This window comes from Eulemur rufifrons, chromosome 17 (genome assembly GCF_041146395.1).
Source record: "Eulemur rufifrons isolate Redbay chromosome 17, OSU_ERuf_1, whole genome shotgun sequence".
Classification (NCBI taxonomy): domain Eukaryota; kingdom Metazoa; phylum Chordata; class Mammalia; order Primates; family Lemuridae; genus Eulemur; species Eulemur rufifrons.
The window spans coordinates 50,741,039-50,767,819 of record NC_090999.1 but is presented as its reverse complement, the minus strand read 5'-3'; the positions used below and the strand labels follow the sequence as shown (position 1 = coordinate 50,767,819).

Sequence of the window (26,781 nt, the reverse complement as noted above, 5' to 3'; positions counted from 1 at the left end):
ACAGTTCAGTAGTTTTTAATACACTCATATTCTCGTGCAACCCATCTCCAGAACTCTGATGATTATTTTTAAACCAGATATCATTAGAATTTAGTCCTTCAGTTTATTCATTACTAATTTGTATGTGATCATCTCTTACTCTTCAGCTTTTCTTCTTAAAATGTAAGCATCTACTCAGTGTTATTCTAAAGTTGCATATAAGTTTTTTGAGAGCAGGGACTGTAAGGTTCAAATATTTAAGTTTTGAATATCTTTCTTGGTTTCTAATGTAATGCCTTAAAACATATACTAGTTCCTTTGCCCTTCCTTATATATTTTAGAAGCAGCTTATCTATCTATAAGAAATCCTGCTAGGATTTTCATTAATATTTGCCATCTGGGCCTGAAGATTTCTTTTTGAGAATGCTTTAAACTATGAATTCAATTTTGTAAATGGTTATGGAACTACTTAGGTTATCTATTTGAGCTTGGACGAGTTTTGGTAATTTGTGATACTGGAGAAATTGTTCTATTTCATCAATGTTATTAAAGTTTTGTGTGTAGGGTTGTTTGTAGTATACCCTTATCCTTTTAACATCTGCAGGGTCTGTGGTGATATCTCCTCTTTTATGCCTTATACCGCTAATTTGTGTCTTTTCTCTTTTTTTCTTTGTCAGTCTTGCTATAGGTTTATCAATTTTATTGATCTTTTTAAAAACCTAGCTTTTGGTTTTATTGATTTTTCTCTGTTTAAGTTCACTGACTTTTTGTTTTTCTGTCATCTCCATCTTGCTTATTGAGTCCATTTAATGAGTTTTAGATTTTGGTTATTGTATTTTAAATTTTAAAATTTCCGTTTGGATCTTCTATTTTATATGTTCTACTTCTTTACTGATATGTTCTATTTTAGTGTTTGTTTCAAGAGTGTTCACAATTGCCATTTGAGCATTTTTATATGTTTTAAAGTCTTAAATAATTCCGACATCTGTAAGATTTTGTCATTGGCATTTATTGATTATGTTTTCCCATGTAAGTTGAGACTTTTGTGTTTCTTAATATGCAAAGTAATTTCAGCTTGTATTCCTAGACTTTTGGAATATAACACTATGAAATTCTGTTTTATTTAAGTCCTATGGAGAATGTTGATGTATTTATTTTAGCAAGGGTAATTCCTGGCTAGGTTTAGGCACAAGTTCTAACCTCCCTTCTGTGAGGTGTGGTTCCAATGTCAGTTCAGTTCAGTTTAAATTCCTTGGAAGTGGTATCTGTATTGCTCCCAGACAGTAATTAGTCTTGGCCCTGGGCAGAATTCTGTTAGCTCAATTCTCAAAGTCTTTGGTATACTAATGAGAGTAATATCTATGCATAAGCAGGTGAGGGAGGTGAGCCTAGGATTTCATATACAACTAAATGGGGTTGCTTTCCTGAACTCGTCTCTTATCTCTATCTCTCTGGTACTTTCTGGTTCTTTGGGGGTTTCCCTTTTTTGTTCCTCTGGTGAGAAACCACTTACTTCCACAACTGTTCCACCTCTGGTGCCGATTAGTGGAAGGGTAGAAAGATGGGGAAAAACAGGTCTGGGTTTGGACCTACCCCTTTTTAGCCTGAGCATCACTGAATGAGGAGGAATATTCCCTTCCCTTGGTTTTGGCTCCTACAGTCTCCTGTTGGTAGCCACTGTCGCTGCTGTCACCATTCCTATGGGATATTTTGGAGTCTGGGCCATCAGAGAATGGAGAAAAAGACCCCGGAGAATTCCCCCACTCTCTGAGCATTAGGAATCCCATTTCTTGCTCTTCTAGCCACAACTAGAGGGCTTTTTCTGCATCTTTTTCTTTCCACAAGACAGTGCTCCTTTCCAGATTGGAGGCTGCATTGGATTCAGGCTGGGGGAGTTACTGCAGGAAAAAAGAAATGCTGACTTGCTGGTATTTTGAATTCTGGTTTTCTTCACCAGAATCCTCAAAGAGATGCATCATCTATTCTGTCCAGGGTTAGTTGTGTACCATTGGAGAGAAAAGGGTAGTGTGTGTTTACTACATCTTACCTAGAATTGAATCTTTATAAAGTTTTTAGAGTTCTTTATATATTCTGGGTACAGGTCCTTTATCAGATATATAATTTGAAAATGCTTTCCCCAGTATATGGCTTATATTTTCATTCTCTTAACAGTGTCCTTTAAAGAACAGAAATGTTAATTTTAATGAGGTATAAGTTATCAATTTTTTCTTTTATGGATTATACTTTTAAGGTCAAATCTAAAAAATCTTTGCCTAACCCAAAGTCACAAATATTTTTCCATATATTTTGTCCTAGAAGTTGTACAAGTTTAGGTTTTACATTTATGTCTATGATCCACCCTGAATTTCATATATGGAGTGAGATTAGATTGTTCCTTATTTATTTGGATATGGATGTCAAATTGTTTAGCACCATTTGTTGAAAAGACTATGTTTTCTCCATTGACTGCCTTTGCACCTTTAAAAAAAAATCAGTTATCCAAATATGTGTGGTTCTATTTCTGTATTCTATCCAATTGATCTATAATTTCAATTTGTCCTATTTTCAATTGTCTTCACTGATTCTTTCTTCTGTCTGCTTAAATCTGCTATTGAATTCTTCCAGTGAATTTTTCATTTCGGTTACTGTATTTTTCAGCTCCAGAATTTCTTTTGGTTCATTTTAATAATTTCTAACTCTCTATTCTCATTTTGTTTATACATCATTTTTCTATTTTCATCCATGTCTTCCTTTAGCTCTTTGGACATCTTTAGGGCAGTTGTTTTAAAAAGTCTTTGTCTAGTAAATCCAATGTGTGGGGCTAGTATACTGTTCCCTTGCCCAGTACACTCAAAATGAATACAAAGATAAATCAGTAGAGATCCTAACTCCCTAGTGACTGTCAGTTTGGGCAGCTACTCACAACTAATATACCCTAAAGTAGAATGTATGACTCTCTACTGGTGCCTAAGACATTCTGCCTTATCCCTAGAGAACAACATTTTATGTGATTCCTTTTTGCTTCCCTAGAGCATCTGTGCTCAACATATTTGTTGAATTAATGCATTGGTTGGTTTGTAGGCTCTCTACAAAAATTTACTGCTAGGAGGCTTATCTGAACCTAACAAATACATATGCAAATCTATATGTACACTTCTACAAACATATGTATAAGTGGTTCCTAGACCAGTGATTCTCAAACCTTTCTACTCATCAGAATCACCTGAGGAACTTTCCCCAAACCCTGATTCCTATGTTCCAACCACAGAGATTGTTTTACTAAGTCTGGGGTGGAAGACAGGAATCTACATTTTCAAAAGCTACCCAGGTAATTCTGATATGCAACCAGGGTAGAGAACCACAGCTCTTTGACTACCTAAGAAAATTTAGTAGTCAAAATAAAGTATATGAAGTGCCTTCTATTCTTTAGGGAGATTCGATGTTAGACAGTACAGCATATAGTCAAGAATACTAGTTCTGGAGTTCAGAGATTTGTTCCAATCCCCATGCAACCACATCCTAGCTGTTAGCCTTATACAAGTTACTTGATTGTTCAGAGCTTCAGTTTCTTCCTCTATAAAATAGGGGCTATGGGGTAACTATGAGGATTTATGCAAATCTTTAGCATAGTACATGTATTACAGCACACAATAAATAGCCAGATCTATTCTGTTGTACACACATGCCACTGGATTCGTTGGGATGCAGAAGTCTACTGTGGTCCACCTTCTCTAGGCAGTTCTTGGGAAAACGGAGAAGGTTTCCTAGTAGTCCCCCAGCCACGTGAAGATTGCTACAGCGGTCTAACAGGGAGAGAGAGGCAGGGGACTCCACGGTGCTTGCTTGCTCGCCGGGCTCCGGTTGCTGTTCTGAGTGCGTCCTCCAGGGGCCGCTGTAAGCACCCCCTCGCCTACCCGGCGGCGCCCCCGCGCGTGCTCACTCGGAGCAGCGCGAGCCTTGGAATCGCCGCAGCTGCCCCAGCCTTCGGCGGCTGCTCTGCGGGCGACTCCCCGAACTAAGGCTCTGTGGCTGGGTGCGGGAGCGCTTTGGGGACAGAAGCCTTCCCTCTCCTGTGGTCTCTGCACTCTCACCCTCCCGTGGGCAAATCTGGGGCGGCAAGCGTTAGCGTCTCCATTGCGCTGTAGCCCGGGAGGTAGGAGGAGGCCGAGCCCCGGGCGGAGTTCGGGCTGACTGGGGCCTGGACCCGGCGAGACGCCGCCGCTGCCCGGATGTTGCGATGGCTGATCGGGGGAGGCCGAGAACCTCAGGGACTGGCCGAGGTAAAGTCCGGGCGGATCCTCCCTGCACTCGCAGGGGCCGAGCTTGCCCGGGCAGCGGCTTGGTTCTGAGCCGGGTCGCCGGCTGGCCGGCGGTGGCCGGGCGGGGGCGGGGCCCGCGGGCGTGTCCTCGCTGCGCGCTTCCTGGGCGCCGCTGTGCCCCGCCGGCCTGCCTGCGAGTTACGGGAGGGGAGGCCAAAGACGGAATCGTTAGACACGGGCTCAGGGACACTCCGCTAGTCGTCAGGCCAGTGGGACCTGTAGGAACGTGGGTCTTCTGGCTGCTTAAACCATCCTTATTTCAATTTTAAAAAGTATCCAGCTTAACTAGAACGGGTGGTGACTGCAACTTTCCACTTTTATTTGAATTCGTACTTCTTCCCAACATCACCTGATACAGGGAATATAAAATTAACTTATTTATCCAAGGACCAAAATAAGGATATAAGTATTGCTTTAAGGTCAAGAAAAAGATTCTAATTGACTACTGTTTTTGGTTCCATAGTCACACTTTCTTCATGGGCCTGAGTAATTGAATAGACTGTGTGTAATGAGATTTACATTTGAAAAGTGAATAAAATAATTTTGCAGTCTTAAAAATGTTGAGGTCCGGAATTTATTTCATATGCCACACAAGAACGGAATTTATGTTGAATTCCATTTTATTTCTTATAAGAAGTATTTGTTTTGACTGTTTAAAAAATTGGGTGGTTTTGTGTAAGCAGCCTTCTCAGTTTTAACTTCCTCATATCTTTGCAGCTGAGGCTTATTGTCTATTTTTAAAAAAATTGTTATTGCAGATTAGTTTGAAATCCTTCAGATTATGGAAGAATTGTGGGTCATGGAATAGCCATATGTGATATATATGGGACAATTCTATATTAAGCCGATTATTTGATTAATCATGTAATTTGATTAACCAATTCTGCCATTACTGGCAAGCTTTCATTTGGGGAAAAGCAGTTTATACAGTTTTCAGATTTCTCACTTTTGTTTTTCTTTTCAAAAGCTTTGCTAGAAGGGGGACAAGGGAGTAAATAAAAAATTACTGCTTTGAGGTGGATTTTTCGAAAACATTTATGCATGTTAATGTATACTTTTTTCATATAAAAGTGTTTCAGTGGTATAACTGCTGTGTGAATTTGCACATTATCAGAACCTATGATTTTCCCTAATTTATGCAAGAACTTTGTATCCAAGCTTCTAGTTTAGGCAGTGGTTCTCAACCAGGCTGATTTTGCCTTGAGAGGACATTTGGCAATGTCTGGGGACATTTTTGATTGTCCTGTCTTGTGTGTGTGGGGGTACATATATTGGCATCTAGTGTGTATAGACCAGGGTAGTTGCTAAATATCCTACAATGCACAGGACAGCCCTCAACAAAGAGTTATCTGGTCCAAAATGTCAATAGTGTCAAGTGTGAGAAACCCTGATTTAGAGGTTGAGTACAAAAAAATTTTTATCAAGAGATAGTACTCAATTTGACTCCAGAAATGGAGTTAGTAAGACCTACCTCATAGAATTATTAAGTTACATAGCACAGTGTGCACCATGTGGCTTGCCACATAATACTATGTAAATGTTAGCAGTTATCATTATTAATATTATTGTCCAGAGTTGAATTCATTGAGTCCAGTGATTTAATTCCTTCTTTCATTCATTCAGCAAACATGTATTGAGTGCCTAAAATGAGCTAGGCACTTCTTTTAGTCTATATTTTACCCCTTCAATTTGAAGTTTTGTTTTCTGCCAAGTTTTAATTGAGAAACATACATTCTAAAATATTGAGTTGGATTGGCCCATTCATTTTTTTTAAGTCAGGTTTAATGAGATGCAATTTACATAAAATAGAATTCACCCTTTTTGTAAATGTATTGTGATTTGAAAATACTAAAACTTACGGTATAAACTCATGGTAAGAGAAGTGTTTTATGCTGAATTGGCAGTTATTTAGTTGATATTAGGGGAAATAATACTTAGAACATGATACCTTCTGGATTTTAAAATCTTGTATTCTTAGATGTATACTATCCAGTTATATTCCAATATGGTTTTTCATCATAAATCATTTTCTCTTTCTCTGTCTTTTGTTTTTGCTTGTTTTTTCCAATACAAGAAATCTCCTTTACAGACAATAGGTGAAGAACAAACCCAGAACCCCTACACCGAACTGCTTGTACTGAAAGCTCATCATGATATTGTACGATTTCTGGTACAGTTGGATGACTACAGGTAAGAGACTCTAGTTGTCCAATTGACTATTGTTTGCGAAGAGTTTTTAGAGAATTCTATGTTAAAAAACAACTTCAGAATTAATATATCTTTCCTAAAAGTTTCAAAACTGATTATTATTAACATTTAGTAGAAATTGAAATTGAGCTCTGCGTCTTGATGAAATCTGTATCTGAAGTCTTTTTTGCCCAAAGTCAAGGTGTCATATCTACTAATTTGAGGGTTATATTTGTTTTTTGAGTTCTCCAAAATACTCTTGTTAGTTTAGAGTCTGTGTGTATGACTTTAAAATTTGGGTGAGAGTTATCAATGTATTTTAAGGCAAACCTGAATTTAAGAAACAAATATGTAAATGTTTAAATATCAGGTACTTACCAGGAATGTACTGTTTTTAGTGGAAGGTAAGGGTTAAATCTGAATTTTTTGTTATTGATGAAACCCCCTTAAAATATACATTAATTTGTACTTTCTTGCTAACATGTATAATATTGTGTTTAATATATTTGCAAGCAGAGATGAAGGTGTGTAGTTTTTAGGACTGTAACTATTATTGATCTGTATATTTGTTTATTAAACCCTTATTCAACTATATATTTATCCTTTGTAGCATGTGCCATTGTAACAATTAACTAATAGTGTAACTACTTAATATTTGTCTTCCCCTCAAAAATGTATCCCCGAACCCTACTTCTGTTGTCTCTACCAGTTCTTCCTCTATCATCTCTAATTTTCTCTTTTGCTTTTGCTGTCTTTTTTTTTTGTGACTGCTACTGTGATTGTTCCTAACTCTGACTACCACTTCTGCTGTTAACCTTGTCTTCTGTTTATCTTTTTTATGGCTTTGACATTTTGTTGCTTTTACCATGGACAGTGCAATTCTGACACTACGTGGAGTTAGGTCAGATTCCACAGGTGAAGGGCACTCTCCTATCCAGTATTCCCCTGGCCTCAGTCACTAGCCAAATCTGCTGGGTTTCCAGGCCACCTGCACTTCTGACTACCTGGCTACAAGTTCCTACTGCCCCCTCAGGTTTCATAATTTGCTAGAATGCCTCACAGAACTCAGGAAAGCACTATACTTATGATTGCAGTTTTATTATAAAGCATAAAAATCAAGACCAGCCAAATGAACAGATGTAGAGGGTGAGGTCTAGGGGAGTCCCAAATGCAAAGCTTCTGTGCCCTTGGGACTTGTTGCCCATGAGACACATCAGCGCGTATCACCAGTAAGGAAGCTCACTTGAGCTTTGGGTTTCAGAGTTTTTATTGAGGTTTCATTGTGTAGGTATGAGTGTTTGAATAATTGGCCACATGATTGAACTTAGCTTTCAGACCCCTTTGTCCCCATCCCAGGTGGTTGGGAGGTCCAGTTGATACCCTGTGATAGCAACACAAAGCCCAAACCACCTAATCCCATGGTTCACCTTTCCAGTTTGGCCAGCCCCTGTCCCGAAATTATCTAAGGGGACCTATCATGAGTCATCCTGTTAGCATGAGCTCAGGTGTCGTCCAGGGGACCCACCGTAAATAATAAAGACACTCCTATTACTTGAAAAATTCTAGTTTAGAGGCTCCCTTCTAAGGAATCAGGGACAAAAGTCAGCCAAATTAATATACAACACCATGCTTCTCAACTTTGCCTGAAGACTTGCCTCATGTATATTACTAGCCACTTAGCACTGTTTTCCTGTTGTGCTGCAAACCAAGCAAATCATAGCATGCTAAGTATAACAATCTTCAGCCTTTTTTAATAATATTCATTGTTGCTATGTCTTTAGCGACTCTCCATTTAAGTGGTCATTTCTGTGGGAAATGAAACATTTCTGGAAAGGTAGGATTTTGAATAGCTAAAGTTATCTTATGCCATAGTTTACCATAGTAAGTTGCTAGAAAAGAAAATCCAGATAATTTCTTATAACATCATCACTAATATTTGGGCCTTAAGAAATCTTAAGATCATTTTGTCTAGGGAAGGTTAAATAACAAATATATAGTACACTTTCAGGTTGTGATCTTTAGATTTTTATATAGATTGTTAAGATGCCCTTTTCATTGCTGTCTTCTGTGAAAAGCCCTCTTGGTTATTCCTATTACACAGAAGAAGAATCTGTAGAAAAGGCCAGCTTCTAGAATAATGCTGACTGATGTTTAATTATATTTTTCCCACAGTGCTGCTCATGGTATACTTTAGTTGTTTAATGAGAGAGTAAATATTCTGTACACAGTGAAAAAGCCATACATACCAGCTATCTATTGCTCTGTCAAATATCACCCCAAACTTAGTGGTGTAAAACAACCTCCGTCGATTTGGCTCATTATCCTGCAGGATGGTAATTTAGGCTAGGCTCAGCTGGGTGAGTCTTTTCACCTGTTCCAGGATCAGCTGATCTTGGCTAGGTTTACTTACACATCTGCGGCCAACTGGTAGATTAGCTGGGGCTGGCTGCTTCATGATGGTGGGGTGGGGTGACTATAGTGTCCCTCCATTTGGTTTCTCAGGTGTTTGTTCACATAGTGATCATGGAGTTCTAATACCAGTAGAGGGGCAAGCCCCAGAGTAAGACACTTTTCAAGTCTCTGCTTGCGTCATGTTTGCTGTTGTTTCATTGGCCAAAGTACCAGTCAGGAGCTGCTACAAATTCAATGAGTGTGTAAATAAACTCTACCTCTTGATGAAAGGGGCAACTAAGTCTTATTGCAAATGGTGATGAGTATAGGGAGGGGGAGTCATTTGTGGCCAGTCTGCTATCTACCACAATGAATTTAAATGTCTAAAATAGATGAAGCCTGCTTTTTGGCTTTTGCAATAATGACTTCACGAATCACGTTTAATTCTTTATGCTTAGGTCATACTATATCAAAATTTCCATATAATTAGGTATGAAGTTTTACAGTCAGTTGCACCTGTAGAACTTTCAATTTGTGTTTTTTTTTTTTTTAATTCTGTACTAAACAAAATATGAACTGAAAGAGTCATTCTTGGTAAGAAGGACATAGGAAAATCTACACACTATAAATATTATGAGCAGAATTAAGAGGTCAGTGTTTTCACTCTTAATTATTTCGTTTAGAATTTTCACCATTGCATATGTATGTTATTTGTGCATTGTCAAATTATAGAAATACCTTTCCAGTTTTCAAATAAATTTTACGTTATTATACTTTTTATGTTTTTTACTTAGTTTTTGTAGTCATTACATTCTGGGTTTTTTGGTCAGCTGTTGTAATCCAGGTTTCACGCTTCAGGTCTTTAGATAATATCAACTTATTGAAAATTTTGCAGAAGGATTTTCTTGTTTTCTTGGTGGCTCAGCTAAAATCAGTGAGTGGAAAATTTTCTCAGATTGGTTTTTGAAGATACCAAATAAATCCTGTATAACCTAACAGACAGCTGCCTTTTCTTTTCTAAGAGAATTTTTTGAACACGAAGTGAGGGTCATATTGATTGGGAGATCACTAAAGAAGGCTAAGCCTCAGCAAGAGTCTTCCAAAAAATGGACTGTGCTAAAATTGCATGTAATACTCTAGCATTTGACATATTAAACTAAACTGAGTTCGTAACACATTTTAAGAATAGTTTTCTCTTTTGCTCATTTGACCATTCCTTGCTTCTCTAGGAAATAGACAAGGTTATGTAGGATGGTGATCATGACTGGAAAAGAATCAGATGACCCATGAAGTGCCAAACTGGAGAACAAAAAATGTGCCTCTAGGGTGGCTGGTGAAGCTGTACATTCACAAGAAAGTAAACAAACTCAGTATAGTTTGACAAACCACTAAAAACAAACAGTATGCTCCATCTATAAGAAGATATTCTTAAGCTAAGAATATTCTCTCTCACACATTAATATTCAGAGAATAAAGATTAATAGTCAAGGTGGTTTAGATCCTCCTAATAACTGGGTTCCCTGGGAAGCAGACACTAAAATGCAGTTAACCATACCAAATGTTTATTAGAGAGAAATACCAATGAAAGGAGAAGAGAGGGAGCGATTGAATGAAGAGAGCTGTCTCGGACTCCAGTGCAGGTGTGACACAGTCTCTGCCAGCCCAGCGGGGAGTGCCGGAGGAAAGGTTGCCCTGAGAGGAGTTCTGTGCTGGACGTAAATAGTGGGCTTTGTACCACTGCCTTGCTCAGTCATTTGCTGAGCGTCATCCAAGAAGATGTCCCTGGCTTTACCATCTAGTTTAAATCTGGATGACTGGGGACCACCTCAGCTAGTATGACTTTGGTTTGAAAGCTGAAATAGACCCTGAAGTCAACAACAGCTGGAGGCAGTCAGATAACTACATTCCTCACAGCTGGGCAGCTAGTCCTCTCTTGAATGGGGCTCTGGAGGCCCATCTTTGTGTCTGCCACACTTACATAGTTGCAAGTTGGGCTATTTTATTTTTAAATTGCATGAATACACTGATATGGGCCATGCAGTTGGGCAGCTTTTTAAAAACTTTAAGTATGCATTGGATAATAGTTCTTTGATGGTTTGAAAAAGTTAATTTAGTTTTCAGTGATATTAAGGTAACTTAGTGCCCTGGAAAAGAGTGTAAGTAGAATTATTTTTATCATGAATTCCAGCAGCTATAGTACTAATAACAGACTGTGTATCTGCCAATTTTTTAAGTGCTTACCCAATGTCACATTGACTTTAGATAGACACCTTGATTTATTATAACAGACTTTACTAAAATATATTCCCAATAAAACAAAAAACCTTTTCTGTTTCCAAGACCCCTGAATGACTCTCCGTGGTGGATTTGTTTGTTCAGTTTCTGTTGTTTTTGGATAGTGCTTTGAATCAAGTAAGGAACTAGGGCAGTGTCATCACGTATATGCATATACTACCCTTTCTCCTTTCCATTTTCTTATTTCTAATTTTGTCCATTTGGCTGATATTTTGGATGTGTAGCTGAATTTTGTTTAGTTGGATAAGATGTTGTAAGATTTGGGATGATGACAGGAGTAAGTAAAAAGGTAATTGCTACTTCATGCAGCAGTATAATCAAATTTTGGGATAAGGACAGCAAGTGTATAACAGTATTTCAGTTTTAAATTCTGTCACCTTCACAGGAAAATTCTATAATTTTTAGGTAAAATCAGGCTCCCTCGGCTACAAAATACGCTTACTAAGCATGTGAAAATTACTGCCTTGAACATCTTTAAAATGTAGCTTTAAAACTCCATCTAACACTTTAAGCATGGATAAGGGAAATAACTGCAATGGATTGCAACATATCACATATGTTTAAATCCATGAGTTCATAATGATACTTAAAAAAGGGAACTCACTGGTTACATTTGGGTAATGCTAGGAACTAACTCATTATTTTGAAAATTGGTAAATAAAGGGGCAAAGTCAAGACTTATATTGCCTTTCTTATATAAACTGTATCTTGAGATCAGTGATAATTGATGAGAAGAAATGTCTCTTTATAGAAGAATTCAAGCTAGGAAGAATGATAGAATTGGAGTATTATAATTTTGTAACCTCTGATATGTAGAGGAGGGAAAAATGCATTTTCTCTACTCAGGTTTATTGGCCAGGGCCCTGCAAGTTAGACTGATCAAAGACAGATTAACAAGACGAAAACAAGCGTATTAATGTGTGCATCTCGTGTACATACTGGAGTGCTCAATGATGAGTAACTCAAAGGAGTGGTTAAAACTTGGGCTTATATAGCATCTTAACAAAACAATAAATTTGTTGAGTGATAAGACAAAGGAAAGGGACTTTGAGTTTCTTGGGGTGGCAGACTGTAAGAAGGCAAATATATGGGGGAAACTAATGGTAGATAAGGGCTAGTTAGTAAGGTTGGTTTTTCTTGGTGCCATCTCATCTCTACTGATAAGATTGTTATCTCCTTCGAGGTATGGGAAGGGGGCACTTTCACAAGGTGTTGATGTTGTTTTCAGGAAGATGGGGGAGGGCAGACAGCTCATTCTGTGTCTGCTTTTTCTCAGTTGCCTTCAGCTGAAAATAATCCTTGTGTCAGAGTGGTGTATTTTGGGGTTACATACTCTGAACCCATTCAAATGAAATAAGGAGTTCAGGCAATGATTATTGATGGCTGTTAACATCACACACACACAAAAAGGCTGTTGGAAATTGTTTCCTTATGGAGTATACAAACTGCCTATGAAATAGACTTACCAAAAAGTCAAATCTGAATCTGATTATGTCTCTAGATTTAACTATCCATTCACTAAAAATACAGGGGACAGAGGTGCGTGTTAAATGATGACACAGGAAAGTAGCCAAAAAATCCAGAACTCTACAAGACAGATGACTTTTTCTCAACAGATGAATTGCAAGGGAAAAATAGAGAACAAATCAGTAGAATAAAATTGACTTTAGAGATGTATCAACCAATTGCAATGTCTGGAACTTATTTGGATCTTGCTTCTAAGTAATAAACCATTACAAAATATGAGACACTGAGGGAGATTTGATTGCTGACTAGCTCCATAATGACATTAAGGAAATGAATGTTAGCTTTAGGTGTGATATAAAAGAGTCCTTAGAGATATATACTGAAATATTTACTGATGAAATATAGTGACTGGGATTTGCTTCAGAATAATCTTAAGAGGAATTGGGTAGGTTACAGATGAAACAGTATTGGCCATGAGTTGATAACTGTTCTCTCCACTTTTGTACATATTTAAATTCTCCACAGTGAAAAGTTAAACTATATTTGATATAGAGGAAATAAAAATGCCAATTTAAGCAGTATTTTTGCTTCAGTATGAAATAAAATGTTTTCTTAGGTGTTATTAGTATTCTAAGTGTTCAATGGAGAACCACCCGTATTTTCCCTTGGAGAACAGAATTTATTGAGAGTAGATATAGGAATAACAGAGATGGACGTGAGCTTATCAGTTTAATAAAGTAATAAAAAGCTGAATTAAAGGCTATGGCTTAAATATATACTGCAAGCACAGTGGCTTTCCTTACACTTTACCCTGAATTAGGTAGACTTCTTCACTGAATCAGTGGTACAACTGGACATTTGCAGGCACTCAGATGTAGACTTACTGCAAAAATAAGAGCAGACCAGAATATTCCCTCTATGAACAGACAGATCCACACAGAAAACTCACAAGAGGCTGAACTGAGTATGTTCAGTTCACATTCTCATCTGTGTAAGTGGGGCAGAGAGAGGCCAATGATGTTTTTCAAGTAGAAGTTTCTTCACAGAAACTTGAGTTTAAGGGAATGGGGGTCACAGGGATTTTTTTTTTTTTTTTTGTATTATAATACTGTAAACTTGATGTGCAGTTTAGCTTTTTATTTGTGATTTGAGGGAGGGGAGAATTTACCAGAGATTTTACCTTTGCACATGACCATGGGAACAATGAAATCTTCCTGTCTTCATTCTATTTGTGGGTTTAAAAAGGACTTTGGACTTTTAGATGTTAGAGTTGTGTTAACACAATACATTTTTCTTAATGAAGGAAAAAAAAAATCAATGTTCAAGTAGATATAATAAAAGAACAGTGGCATCAATATCTATGCTTCCTGAAAATGCTCTGAAGTTCCTTTGAAAAATTACAGTAGCATCTTTCAACTTTATAGTAAAAAATAATAGTTTCATCATGCATTAGAAAGTGCTTGTGGATTAGGTGAGAAGTTAGTTAACCACTGGCATTTTCTGTATTGACCAAATAATGTTCTATTTTGATTTTTTTCAGTGCTGTATGGTTATGGAGATGTTGAATACAGGAAGATTTATGTTCAGGTTTATGGGCTGTATTTTTTATGATGTTCTTTATTTAAGGTTATATTAGAATTTGTAGGACCTTTGATTTAATTGAAATGGCTTCACATGAGTAAGAACTCTTAAATGATCATTTAGGTAATTGACATAGGAATTATTTTTGAAAACATTTTATAAAAATCTTTATGAAGCTTTGCTGTACTTTCAGCACACAGTTGGCGAGAAGGAGAGACTACTTTCTCTGAGATGTTGAAGAGAAACTGTTTAGAGGGAATTTATAAAAATGTTTATAAATTGAAATGGTTATAAGTAAGAATTCTTAATGAACTCATAGCACCACTTCATAATATTAGACTGTGAGTTCTTAAAGGGCAAGAACCATCTCTTACCCTGATCTTTATTCTCAGGATCAAGCGTTTATATAGTTAGTGCTTGATATATAGTTAGTGCTTAATGAGTATTTCTTGAATGAATGAGTGAATCATTGACCACGATAAATTTAGTTCTCACAATTAGGGGAGCAGAGGATAAAAAATTCTAGAAGATCTTCTATAGGTCTTCGTTAAACCATTCTTCACTTTGTTAAACTTGTTTTTCATGCATGTATTTTTGCATAGTCATTTAATTGTGTAGTCTCAAAGAGTATTTTTAAAGACATGGTTTCAAGTTAAGAAGACTTGAAGACATGCATTACAATTGGACAGGAACATGAAAAAAATAAAGGAATTTATTTTTGTGTGGTAGGATTCTGGGTTTAAAGTTTTTCAAATTTCTATTTTTGTTGTGATAATATACTGATACATTAATAATGATAAAAGGAAAAGAGGTTACATTAATACATCTATTTCACAGAGCCCTTGTAACACTTAAATGTTTGCTTATTCACTCAACAAGTATTTCTTTAACACTTTAAACCTGCCAGCGATAGAGATTCATTAGACTAGGAAGTACTATATTATAAGGTAATAAATATGGTAATTACTATATTTAATTGATTCTAAGAAGCATATTTTCCCCATTTTAACATCTCTAACATTTGAACACATATAATTGTGTCTTTTAGTTAAAATTGGCAGCATTTTTTCCTTAATGGTACATAAAATTATAGAGCATCTTATAATTGATGTCTTAGATTTGATAAAATACAGTACATTTCTAAACAGTCATTAACTTTTAAGATCTTGGGGCAAGAACCACATGTAATTTGTCTTGGCATCTCCCTAACACCTAGCATGTTAGGTGCACTAATTATATTTTGTGCTAATCAGTAAGGAAGTATTTGTCTCAAAATCTTTATGCTTAAGTCTTTGCATTCTACTAATTTAGTGTTTTTACAAGATTAGTATATAAAATGTTATGGCATTATAGTCACTATTCTTCCTTTCATTGAATAGCTTAAACCTATTGACATTTTAAATACTCCTTTTTTATAGTTGATTACTTCTTCCCTAGTAGTTATAGTATATCTTACAATGAGGAATTATTAGGTTGAATTTTCATTTCTGATTTTGAGATGGCTAGAGTGTGTCCTTGACTGACTAGGATTTGGTTTAATATAAACTGATATAGTATAGCTAGTTTAGGTATCTATTGTATCAGGATGACTAATTATAATTATTTGTTATTTTAAGAGAGTTACTAACATATGGTAAAGTTATATGGCTTGGTTTTAAAGCTTTATGTTTCCTCTTCAAAGGAGGTAGTGATAAATACTAAAATGGCAAAAAAAAAAAAAAAAAGAGCAGCAATAGAATACACATAAGAATTGAAGGCCTGGATAATCTGCCAACTGAGTAATTGACCTCTGAGCAGTAAAAAATTGGCTGTGATTTCATGCATTACTATCAAGCATTGTTTAGATTTAACTTTTTGTTCACTACTGACTGAAATAAGGTTTGAAATGAATGCTCTGTATCTCATTTCTAAACTCTCAACCGTTCAATCATCTCTTATTGTGAACTCATGAGATTCAAACGTGATAAAACAGTAATGAGAAGTTAAAAATCAGGGTTAGGAAAAAAGTGTATATTTTAAACCTGCAGTATTCTAAATGGGAGAAAAGAAATTATAAGAGGTTTAGAGAATCAATAGAAATTGATGTTTTACACCAAAGGAAACTTAAAACCTTGAGTCCTGCCCTCCCTGCCATCACTACACAAATAAAAAGAAATCAATAGGCCCAGAAACATAAGCTATTAAAGATTTACTTCCAGCGTATTTTATTTTACTTTATTTTTAAAGTAAGAATGAGTGATAGTCATGAATTTAAAAATAACTATTTGTGTGGTTTCTAGCTGGTTACGTAAGAAGCTCTACAGGTCCTTTCCATTTGGAAGAAACGTAGGTCTATATTAAAAAATTATTTACAAACTTTGTCAGACTGTATTTGATAAATTTCAGTTTTCTGAGATAAGCTCTTGGCTCTAACAGGAATGTAATCAAGGGTTTGAAACGAGGGACTGAGTATGGGGATTGTTCAAGCCAGTAAACACAGCAGTTAAGTAAGGGACTTTGAAATTGAGCATGAGAAATTTGAACTTGAAGCTTAGTTTGGAGTGTTAAGGAAAGTGTTACATGACTGAAGTAGTGAGATTTTATAGGGGTAAAATCCATTGGAACAGATGCTTTCATAGGAACAAAATGATTTCTGTGTCCCAGTTCTCTACTTTTTCCCGAATGATAAATGTATGGCCAGTGTTTACTTGAATGAAGACATCCAAGGCATACCCAGATTTTGTGAAACCCATTAACAATCTTCCAGGGAAGTATAACTGATTTTCTGAATGCCATAGCTGTTAGTGGAATATAATTTATTAATAGTTATTAACTATAAAGAGCCAGTTATATGCTGTTCATAGCTGACTCGCTGTAACACCACATTCAAAAACCAAACCTGAATTCAAGTGAATAAAAGTGATATTATGGGGATAACTTTAAATCGATTCTGAGCCATTAAAAATAATTTACAGAATTGTGTACTATATTATAAATAAATTATTTGACATGCTTAAAATGTGATTATTGTACACCATGTTGGGTTACTGCTTAAGAGCAGTGCTTTCTTGCTTTTACTGTAATGTAGTCACTATGACAAATCATCCTATATGACAGATTATTTCTCTTGATAATGCTGTGTCAAGGATATCTTCCAGTCTACAGAGTGTAGATGACTGTTCCCTTGTGCATAGAGAATGGGAGGTGAATAGGAGAGATAAGCCACAGCAGAGTTTATCACAGTTCTTTCTTGATGCTGTGGAACATGTTTCCTTTCCCTCTGTGCATTTCAAGCATCTTCACTAAAAAAACCACCAAAAAAACCTCTCAAAAACCCCCAAATGTTCCAAACCAAGAACATAACATTCATGTGGAAAGACCAAGGAGAGACCAAGGAGCCAAGATGAGCAAAGGAGAGATCTTGAGTTTAAATGATAGAGTTAAAATATCTTTAGAGAGAAATAATAGAAATAAAGAATTTATCTAAAGACATGATTCCATTCTACCCTTGGAATATCACTTCCTATCACTGAAGACACTCCTCAGCTGGTTTCATTTCTTAAAATAATAGAATTTTAAAGCAAGGAAGGACTTTAAAATCATCTGTGTATCTTCCTTATTTTTACATTTCTAGCAGGTTATTCTTCGTAACCCTGTAAATGTCTTATTTATCTTTGAATCCTTAGTACAGAGCATAGAATCTAGAAGGTATTCTATAAATATCTGTTAAATTAGCTTAAGGAAAAAATCTTCATTAATATTAGTCAAAATACCACTCATAAGGTCTGCTAGTTCTTAGTTAATCTTAGCAATTAAATGTTACCATTGATTGTTTTTTACTTGATCCTTTTTTTTTTTTTTTTTAAACCAGATTTGCATCTGCTGGTGATGATGGAATTGTAGTTGTGTGGAATGCCCAGGTGTGTATTGATTATATGTGGATTGTGTAATAAAGTTATAACAGTATAGTTGAGTATTCATTCATAAATACTGTCTGGGGATATATTTGCATATCAGTATAATTATTTGAAACTAATACTTGAAAAGGGCTACTTAGGATAAATTCATTTAAAATAGGGATCAATATTTCGTAATAAAGAGGGAAAGTTTTTTTTAATTAAGATTTTTTCCTGAGAAACAAATGCCAAATTATGAAAATAAAAATTTTAATTTTACTGAACTATGCACTGACTGCCAAAATGAATCAAGTGTTGATTTTTGTGAGAGGCACAATTTTTCTTTCAGCATTGTATGATAGCGTAATATAACATTTGTCTTATGTTTGACTTTAATAGTAATATAGTAATAGACCTATTTTTAAAAAAGATATTTAAGGCCTCACCAAGTTTCTCTAGGGTCTCTCTTCCTGATCCTTTGTTACTCAAATAATTCTCTTTTGAAGCATTTCTCCTCCTCTCACCTGTATTTTAGATTATTATCTAGTCTGACTCTGTCAGATCCTCATTTTTCAATGGCTTGGCCTTTAATTAAAGCAGTTTTTAAACATTACTTTTCACTACATTCATGAAATCATGCAATCTTGGAAAGATATGCAATTTACATTATATTTTACATTGTATTTTTGTATATTTACTGCTTGTGAAATCAGTAAGAGAATGATGGGGAAAGACACTGGATGAGTGGGAATAGATTTTGGTGTTCAGTAGAGATGGAGTGGAGACTTAACTTTATAAGTGGTTGATAAATTAGTGGAGATAGATATACATACACACACATTGTTACTCTGACTTTTATTTCCTTTCACAACCTTGTAACTATAGAGACTTAATAACAAATACATGGATGATGAGGACTCCCTATTTTTTTCCTACAGGTTAAGTTACTGATTTTTTTAAGAATTATATTCTTAAAACCACAGGAAAGAATACTCTTAAATTTTCTATAAAAATATGCTAAAAATTAGCATTTTCTATTAGAAAATTAAATTGTTCTTTCAGCACTTACTTAGATTCTGTTTGATTGTTTAAGCTAAATTGTAAGTTCTGAATAAGCAATTTTAAATGGAATGTGTATTTTCTACATGGTGATTCTTCTTAATGTCATTTATGATAGTTTAAGTTGTGAAAGATGAACCTATTAACATTTTTATTGGTATTTCAGACAGGAGAAAAACTTTTGGAACTCAATGGACACACTCAAAAGATAACAGCTATTATTACATTTACTTCCTTGGAATCTTGTGAAGAAAAAAATCAACTCATCTTGACAGCCTCTGCTGATAAAACAGTTATTATATCCTTAAATGTGGAAGAAAGTAAAATAGCTCCAGTGACCCAAGGAGAAACTACGTACATTATTAGTCTTTAGCCTCTAGGGGCCTGTGTATTCATTAATGTTTTAGCAAAAATGATTTTGTTCTAGCCTTTATAAGACACTTCTTAAAAGTATTAGGCATCTAAAAAGTATCAGACTGGAAATGGCAGGTTAAGGCTTGTTACTGATGGAAACCCCACGACTAAAGCTGTTCTTTCCAGAGAAAAGAACAGGTTGTATAAAATGGAAGAAATAGGAGAATATGGGCATGGGAATACTTATTTTATTATCTCTATTTGCTTTTCAATTTAGGGAAACAAAGATGTGTTGGACTCGAGAATAATTTACATTTCTTTTCTCCTCGTTGTCCAGCAAAAGAAACCAAATGGTCTAAACCATAAGAACCATTTGAGCATCTGAGTCTGGCAGAAAGTGAATTATTATCTGCTCAGTGTTTAAAATTAATATTCTGTATTTAAAAGCAATTTTATAAAAGTAAAATTCCCTTTCCTTTCCCCATTCTTTTAGGTAAAAAGTTATGATAGAATAGCAATAGTAGAGTTTTACAAAGTGCCTGTATATGTCAGGCATTATTCTAAGTGTTTTACATATATCAACCCTTTAATCCTTAAAATAGCCCTTTGAGATAGGTATTTTTAATTATTCTCATTTGTAGATAAGAAAATAAAGGCACAGAGAGGGTAAGTAACTTCCCAGGACCACAGTTAGTGTAGGGCAGATGTGACAAACAGCCTGACTGCAAAGCCAGAGCTTTGAGCCACTCTCTGATACTGCCTTCATAAAATATTTTCTGTAAACAAATTTCATATCTATAAGAGGAATTGAATTTGTGAAGCCCAGAGCTGAGTGCTATGAGTACCTGCATTCTTTCATAATTATATATTTTTAAAAAGGTGTCATCAGATTAGCTTTAGAAAGTCTATGCTTACCTGAAAGTTCTGTTTAAGTAGTTTCAAGCATTAGTGATGTTGAGTTTTAGAGTAAGCCCCAAAGGCTTACTTTGTAGCATACTTTAAGAGAGTTTATCAGTTGAAGCGGTTTCTTAACAGATTATGTATAGGTGAAAAAAAACACCAAGAAAAGATTTAAGTGGGGATAAACTATATATACACACACATTTTGTGTGTTTGTGTGTTTGTGTGTAATTACAATATAACAATATACCATAACATTGGCTCAGATGCCTAGGTCACAGTAGCTTTATTACTGCTGTTCTGTAGAGGCATATTTTATGTAAAAAAGTTCTTGCTTTTTTTTCTTTTTCAGTATCAGTATAATCTCTGCAAAAATAGCACTTAAAATACTTTCTCTTTACTAGACCATTCCTAAGATACTATAATAATATTTGGGGGCAATTATTAAAATTACTGTTACAGTACAGAGGTTAGTAGCTGGTACAGTATCAGTATAAATTGTACCTGTAAATGATAGTATAGAGTCTTTTCCTTTGCTGAATAACTTTTCTGGTAAAAAAAAAAAAAAAAAAATTCCAGGCTGCTTAGTTGGCAGTTTCTTTTACCTAAATGAATTCTAAATTTACTGTGCTTGGGCCTTCAGTACAGATTGAGCATCCCTAATCCAAAAATCTGAAATCTAAAATGCTCCAAAATCTGAAATTTTTTGAATGCCAACATGACACCACAAATGGAAAATTCTACATATGACCTCATGTGACAGGTCACAGTCAGAACTTTGTTTTATGCACAGAATTACTAAAAATATTGTATAAAATTACCTTTGGGCAATGTGTATAAGGTATACATGAAACATAAATGAATTTTGTGTTTAGCCTTGGGTCCCATTCCCAAGATACCTCGTTATGTGTATGCAAATATTCTAAAAATCTGGAAAAATCCAAAATCCAAAACACTTCTAGTCCCAAGCCTTTTGGATAAGGGATACTGAACCTGTATTAACTAAGTTTCTTAATTAAATGCTGAAGGTAGATTTTTTTATTTTTGTCAAGTGACATCCTTAAGAGCTCAAGTTACTGAATAGTAAACATTTAGCTTTCAAATAGTGAAATTTTAAGTGAAAAGCTGTGTGATAATACTAGAATTGCAGTAAATTTAAGACCAGAAAACACTATCTGCTTACTGGGAGCATTTTTTATGTGCTAGCAGTTTGTTTAGTATGAGATATATATAAATTATCTAATTCTCATAACATATGTAGCTTCATTTAAAAAATGAAGTACAAGACAGATGGTCCTGACCTAGGATGATTTAAGTTAAAAATTTTCAACTTTATAATGGCGCGAAGCAATATGCATTAAATAGACACTGTATTTTGAATGTTGATCTTTTCCTGGGCTAGTGACATGCAGGACGATACTGTCTCCCAGTACTGGGCAGCAGTAGCAACGAGCAGCAGCGCCACAGTGCTCCCAGTCAGCCGTGCGATCCTGAGGGTAAACAGCGGATACTCTGCAGTGCACTGTGTTGCCAGGTGATTTTGCCAAACTGTAGGCTAGTGTAAATGTTCTGAGCACATTTAAGGTAGGTTAGGCTAAACTGTGATGTTTGAGAGGTTAGGTGTATTAATAAGTGCATTTTCAACTTAGGATATTGTCCACTTAACAATGAATGTGCTTATTGGGACGTAACCTTATTGTAAGTTGAGGTGCATTTGTATAATAAAAAAATAACAAAAGGCATTGGATGTGATAACTAGTTTGTGAAATTAGTTTCAATCTTTACTACATACATATATATGTAAATGTGTTTTTAGACATGTAAAATGTATTTCTTACCATAGGAATTGGTATAAGAAGTTTGAAAATCATTCTGCTCTGTAAGTCAAACTTTGAACTTTTTATGATAGGCCCTCTAATTATGTTAAATACGTATACAGGTAATAATAATACACTGTTCGTGTCTTCTTGGAATTGGAATAACAGTAGTAAATGATGCCATGCACATTGCAGGGAGCTTTCAGTAAATGTTAATGTGGGTGTGATAGTTTTTAGCATAAATACTTGATGTTCAGTTTATTAGATTATGGGAGACTATTCTGGAGCATAAACTTTAAACAGCTGCAATATTCAATGCCTATAAAGATTCAGTATTTCAGACCACTCATTCTGTTGGCATTTTCAAATAATTTGATAGGAAAATTTATCTCGGACTTATTTTAGATCATAATCCTGCTCTACTAAGTTGATGACTCACTATATGAATTAATTTTTGTGGTTGTATAAATGCTATTTTATGTTTTATTTAAACATTTTGTAACTAAATGTTTAACATTTGTGATTTAATTGTTAATTAGAAAAGTTATACTTAAGATTTTAAAATTCTGTTTAGAAATTATTTCTTAACATAAATTTAGGTGTGGGATAGCAACACTGGCAGACAAGTTCAGAGAATATCATGCTTCCAGTCTACTGTCAAGGTACAATCTTAAGCAAATGTGAATTTTTATGGTAATCTGTTTTTGTCTCAGAAAAATGGTTTAATAAGTTAAATGAAATTAGTTTTGTAGGTTTAAAAAATTATTCACACACACCTACAGTCATTTAGTTCTTCTAAGATTAGATTTTTGCGCATGTATTATGTGATAGAATGTTTGAATTTGAAATTACAGCAGGGGATACTCCCTATAGCAAGATAAGGAAAAAGGTAGTATCTGGTATATTTTTAGTAAGTAATTCTAGGAAGAGATATTACTTGCAGATTGACTATAACAGTAGCCAAATTTTTTTGGGGGGAGGGGACAGTGTCTGTCTCTCTGTTCCCCAGGCTGGAGTGCAGTAGCATAATCATAGCTTACTGCAGCCTCGAACATCTGGGTTCAAGTGAGCCTCCTGCCTCAGTCTCCCTTGTAACTAGTCCTACAGGCACACACCACCAGGCTTGGCTAAATTTTAATTTTTTTGTAGGGACAGGTTCTTTCTGTGTTGCCTAGGCTGGTCTCAAACTCCTGGCCTCAAGTGATCCTCCTGCCTTGGCCTCTCAAAATGCTAGGATTACAAGTGTGAACCACTGTGCCCAGCCACAAGCAAATATTAATTGGGGCTTATTATATGACAAGAACTCTGCTACGTGTTAGAGAAACAAACATGGATAAGACTTGGTTACTTGTGATTCCTACATAAGAAATTCCCTTAAATGTTCTGAGATAGAAAACCACATTTTTTAATGTCAGCAAGTTTGGGAAAAGATACTGGTAAGATGGGATGTTTCCTTATTTGCTTTAGGGATAACTGATCTCCATATTGGAGCTAATACTTTTTTTCCTTTTTCCTTTTTAACGTGAAAAGAATTGCTATCTGCCAGTAGTCAGGGCAGTTTGATTTTTTTCCCTAAAAGGCAGCATTTCTGGTAGTCCTCAGGGGCACTATGCTGTTCTAAATATCAAATTGGTAAAGCTTCTGGGGAAGAAAGTGCCATGTGCTATATGCTTGTATCTAATTTAACAATGGATTTTAAGAAGTCACATAAGTCCACAACAAAAATGTGTATGTGAATGTTCACAGCAGCATGATTCATGATAGCCAAAAATGGAAAGAACCTAAATGTCCATCAACTGGTGAATGGATAAACACATTGTGGTATATCTATACAGTGAAATACTTTTTGGCAATAAAAAGAAATGAAGTACTGACATTAAAAATTCAGAGATTAGACTGGATAGGACCAATTGACGTATAAACTTCAACTTCATCAGTTATTTTCAACTCTTTAATCCATCAGTTTTAAAAGCAAACCTACTCTCAGCCTTGGCAAGACTACCAGAACCTCTTCCTTTTCTTCTTTTATTCTTCTCTCTTGCTCTTGCCCTTGTTCCCACTTAGAGTCAATGGGCCAAGAGAGTACTATTTACAGGAGTGGCCTTTGAAGTACCATGGTACATCAGAGACTTCTATAGTCTTTGAAACAGTCACTTTTCTGAGTCTTGCAAACATACAGCGTTATTGAGAAGACTTAGAAGATACTAGTTTAAAAAAAGACATAAATACTAAGGTCATATTTTCAGCTTTATTCAAAAAGTTTATTTTGAACTGTTTTCCAAGGTGGCAGTATCATTCATTGTGTGTTATTCATTATTAAGTAACAAATTACCTCAAAATTTAGTGGCTTAAATATCTCACAGTATTTGTGGTTAGGAATCGAGTGTCTTAGCTGGGTGGTTCTGGCTCAGGGCCTCTCATGAGATTGCTGTCACTGGAAGGCCTGACTGCGGGTGGACATTGCTTCCTACGAGACTCACTCACATGCTTGGCACGTTGGTGACTGTGCTTGTCCAGAGGCCTCAGCTCCTTGCCACGTGGCCCTTTCTCCATATGACCACTTGACTGTCTTAACCTTAGAGCAGGTGATTTACGAGAGAAGGAGGAAGCCACATAGTCTTGTAAGTCACACACTGTGCCTTTTGCCACATGATGGAAGCTAGTCATATAGAGCCCACATTCAAGAGCAGGAGACGTAAGCCCCACCTATTGAAGGGAGGGGTTTCGAAGAACTTGTGGACATATTAAAACCACTGAACAGTGAATGCCTGAGTTTCTAAACTGATAAATATTTCAAATCGATTTTGCAGTGTTTAACTGTTCTTCAGAGACTAGATGTTTGGCTCTCTGGTGGGAATGACCTGTGTGTGTGGAACCGAAAATTAGATCTCCTGTGCAAGACCAGTCACCTTTCTGATACAGGTAAGAAACAAATCGAGGTAATTGTGAATTATGACTGATAGACTCGAAAAGACACAGGGAATATTCACAGAGACTTTCCATGAATACAAAGGTCAATACAGGGGATTTTTCTTTTTAGTTCTGAAGACAGTTTAGCCATATTCAATTCAGACCAAGGATTGTGTAAAATATATTTCCATCCTGAATTGGGAGGAGAAAACCCCACTCCTGTTGGCTTCTCCTTCCCTTTTAACAGAATTCCTTAAAAGTAGTCAAGAAAAAACTTTTCACATTTGCTGTTGGGCCATGTTCCTAAGCTGAGTTTGATGAGCATGTTGAAGCAAACCCTTAGGACTTTATAATAGCATTTTTCTTTTTTTTTTTTAATGGGGTCATTGCCTTTGAATAGATTCCTGAGAATAACCTCTTTGTACAATTGGTTTTACCAAAATGTCTATACATGTGTAAGCTTACTAACAAAGTTTTATTCTTTCAGAATTCCATTTACATACAACTTTAGTTTTAACGGGAAAAAAAAATCAGTTTTGACTTTTATTGATAGCAAGGATCTTAAAAAAATTAAAATCTATTTTCAGAATAAAAATATTTAAATATAAATGAGTACATTTAAATAATACCTTGAAGTCATGTAATACACTCAACTATTTTTGTTTCTAAAAGTAATCAAATGAGCCTATGGACACATTAGAAAGAATATTATTGTGTATATTGACGTTTCAAAGGTAGCAGGAGCCCTGTGAATTAAATTTACAGTTCATAATTGGAGCCAGTCTATCTCCACATAAATATTATAAAATATCAGGAAAATGTCTCAGGAAAATTAAAGCCACATATTGTAAGGATTTATACTTTAACCTGTTCAACATTTGATTACTGATAATCTTGCTTGAATCTAGAGTATATTTCTTGGTTTGCTATTATGAGTCATATCTATTTTCATGTTAATTTCCCTTTATTTCTTTAACTAGTCTGTGGTTATCTATGAATTTTTCCCCATGAATTATTAGTAGCTATGTTGTAAACTATTAGAATCGGAGCTAAAAAGAATCTTTTGCATGTTAATGGAAATAGCCACCTCTTATTTCATTCTCCCTTTTTTTTGCGAGTTATCTTCATGTACTATACATTAAGTAATCACAGTATTGCCCTGTTGATCAGTGTCTCAAGAGGTAACAGACAACTTTGAGGGAATCTATTGGAAAGCTTTGAAAAGGCCATAGGTTACCATTGGTGAACATTTTGTGATTTGGGTTTTCCGAATTATAGGATACCAGGTAGTCAGTAATGCTAATGCTACTAGACCTTTATCTCATGGGCCGAAGGGGCTTTTAGGGGCAGTTATTCTGTATTTGGAAATGAGCAAAGATAATGTTAGTCAATATGATACAGTGGAAAGGGCACTGGATAAGACGACGGGCATCCATAGGCCAGAAGTATGTTTTGTGATTCTGAGTATTAAGTAGTTTTGGATTGTTGGGTCTAGAAGTTTTACTTCACAAATAGTTTAGTGAAAATTTTTTTAACAAGCAGTTTTCTGCATTTAGAATTTTTATCTTGCTGTTCATCCCTGCTGCTCTCCTGTTTCCTCTACCTCCTTGTCTTGTACCACTCCTCCTCCTCCTCCCCGTCCCTGTC

The 26,781-nt window shown here is 35.6% G+C and overlaps 1 protein-coding gene across 1 annotated transcript in view; it reads left to right on the top strand.

Annotated features, from left to right (window-relative positions):
* Nucleotides 1-3,980: 3,980 nt before the first annotated feature.
* Nucleotides 3,981-26,781, top strand: part of WDR41 (WD repeat domain 41) — a 69,289-nt gene continuing 46,488 nt past the window's right edge. The window contains exons 1-6 of the mRNA XM_069492726.1: nt 3,981-4,259; nt 6,373-6,488; nt 18,070-18,118; nt 19,320-19,463; nt 22,824-22,886; nt 25,035-25,146. Of these exons, the coding sequence (XP_069348827.1) occupies nt 4,209-4,259; nt 6,373-6,488; nt 18,070-18,118; nt 19,320-19,463; nt 22,824-22,886; nt 25,035-25,146 (535 nt within the window). The 5' untranslated portion in view covers nt 3,981-4,208. The remainder of the gene's footprint in view (nt 4,260-6,372; nt 6,489-18,069; nt 18,119-19,319; nt 19,464-22,823; nt 22,887-25,034; nt 25,147-26,781) is intronic.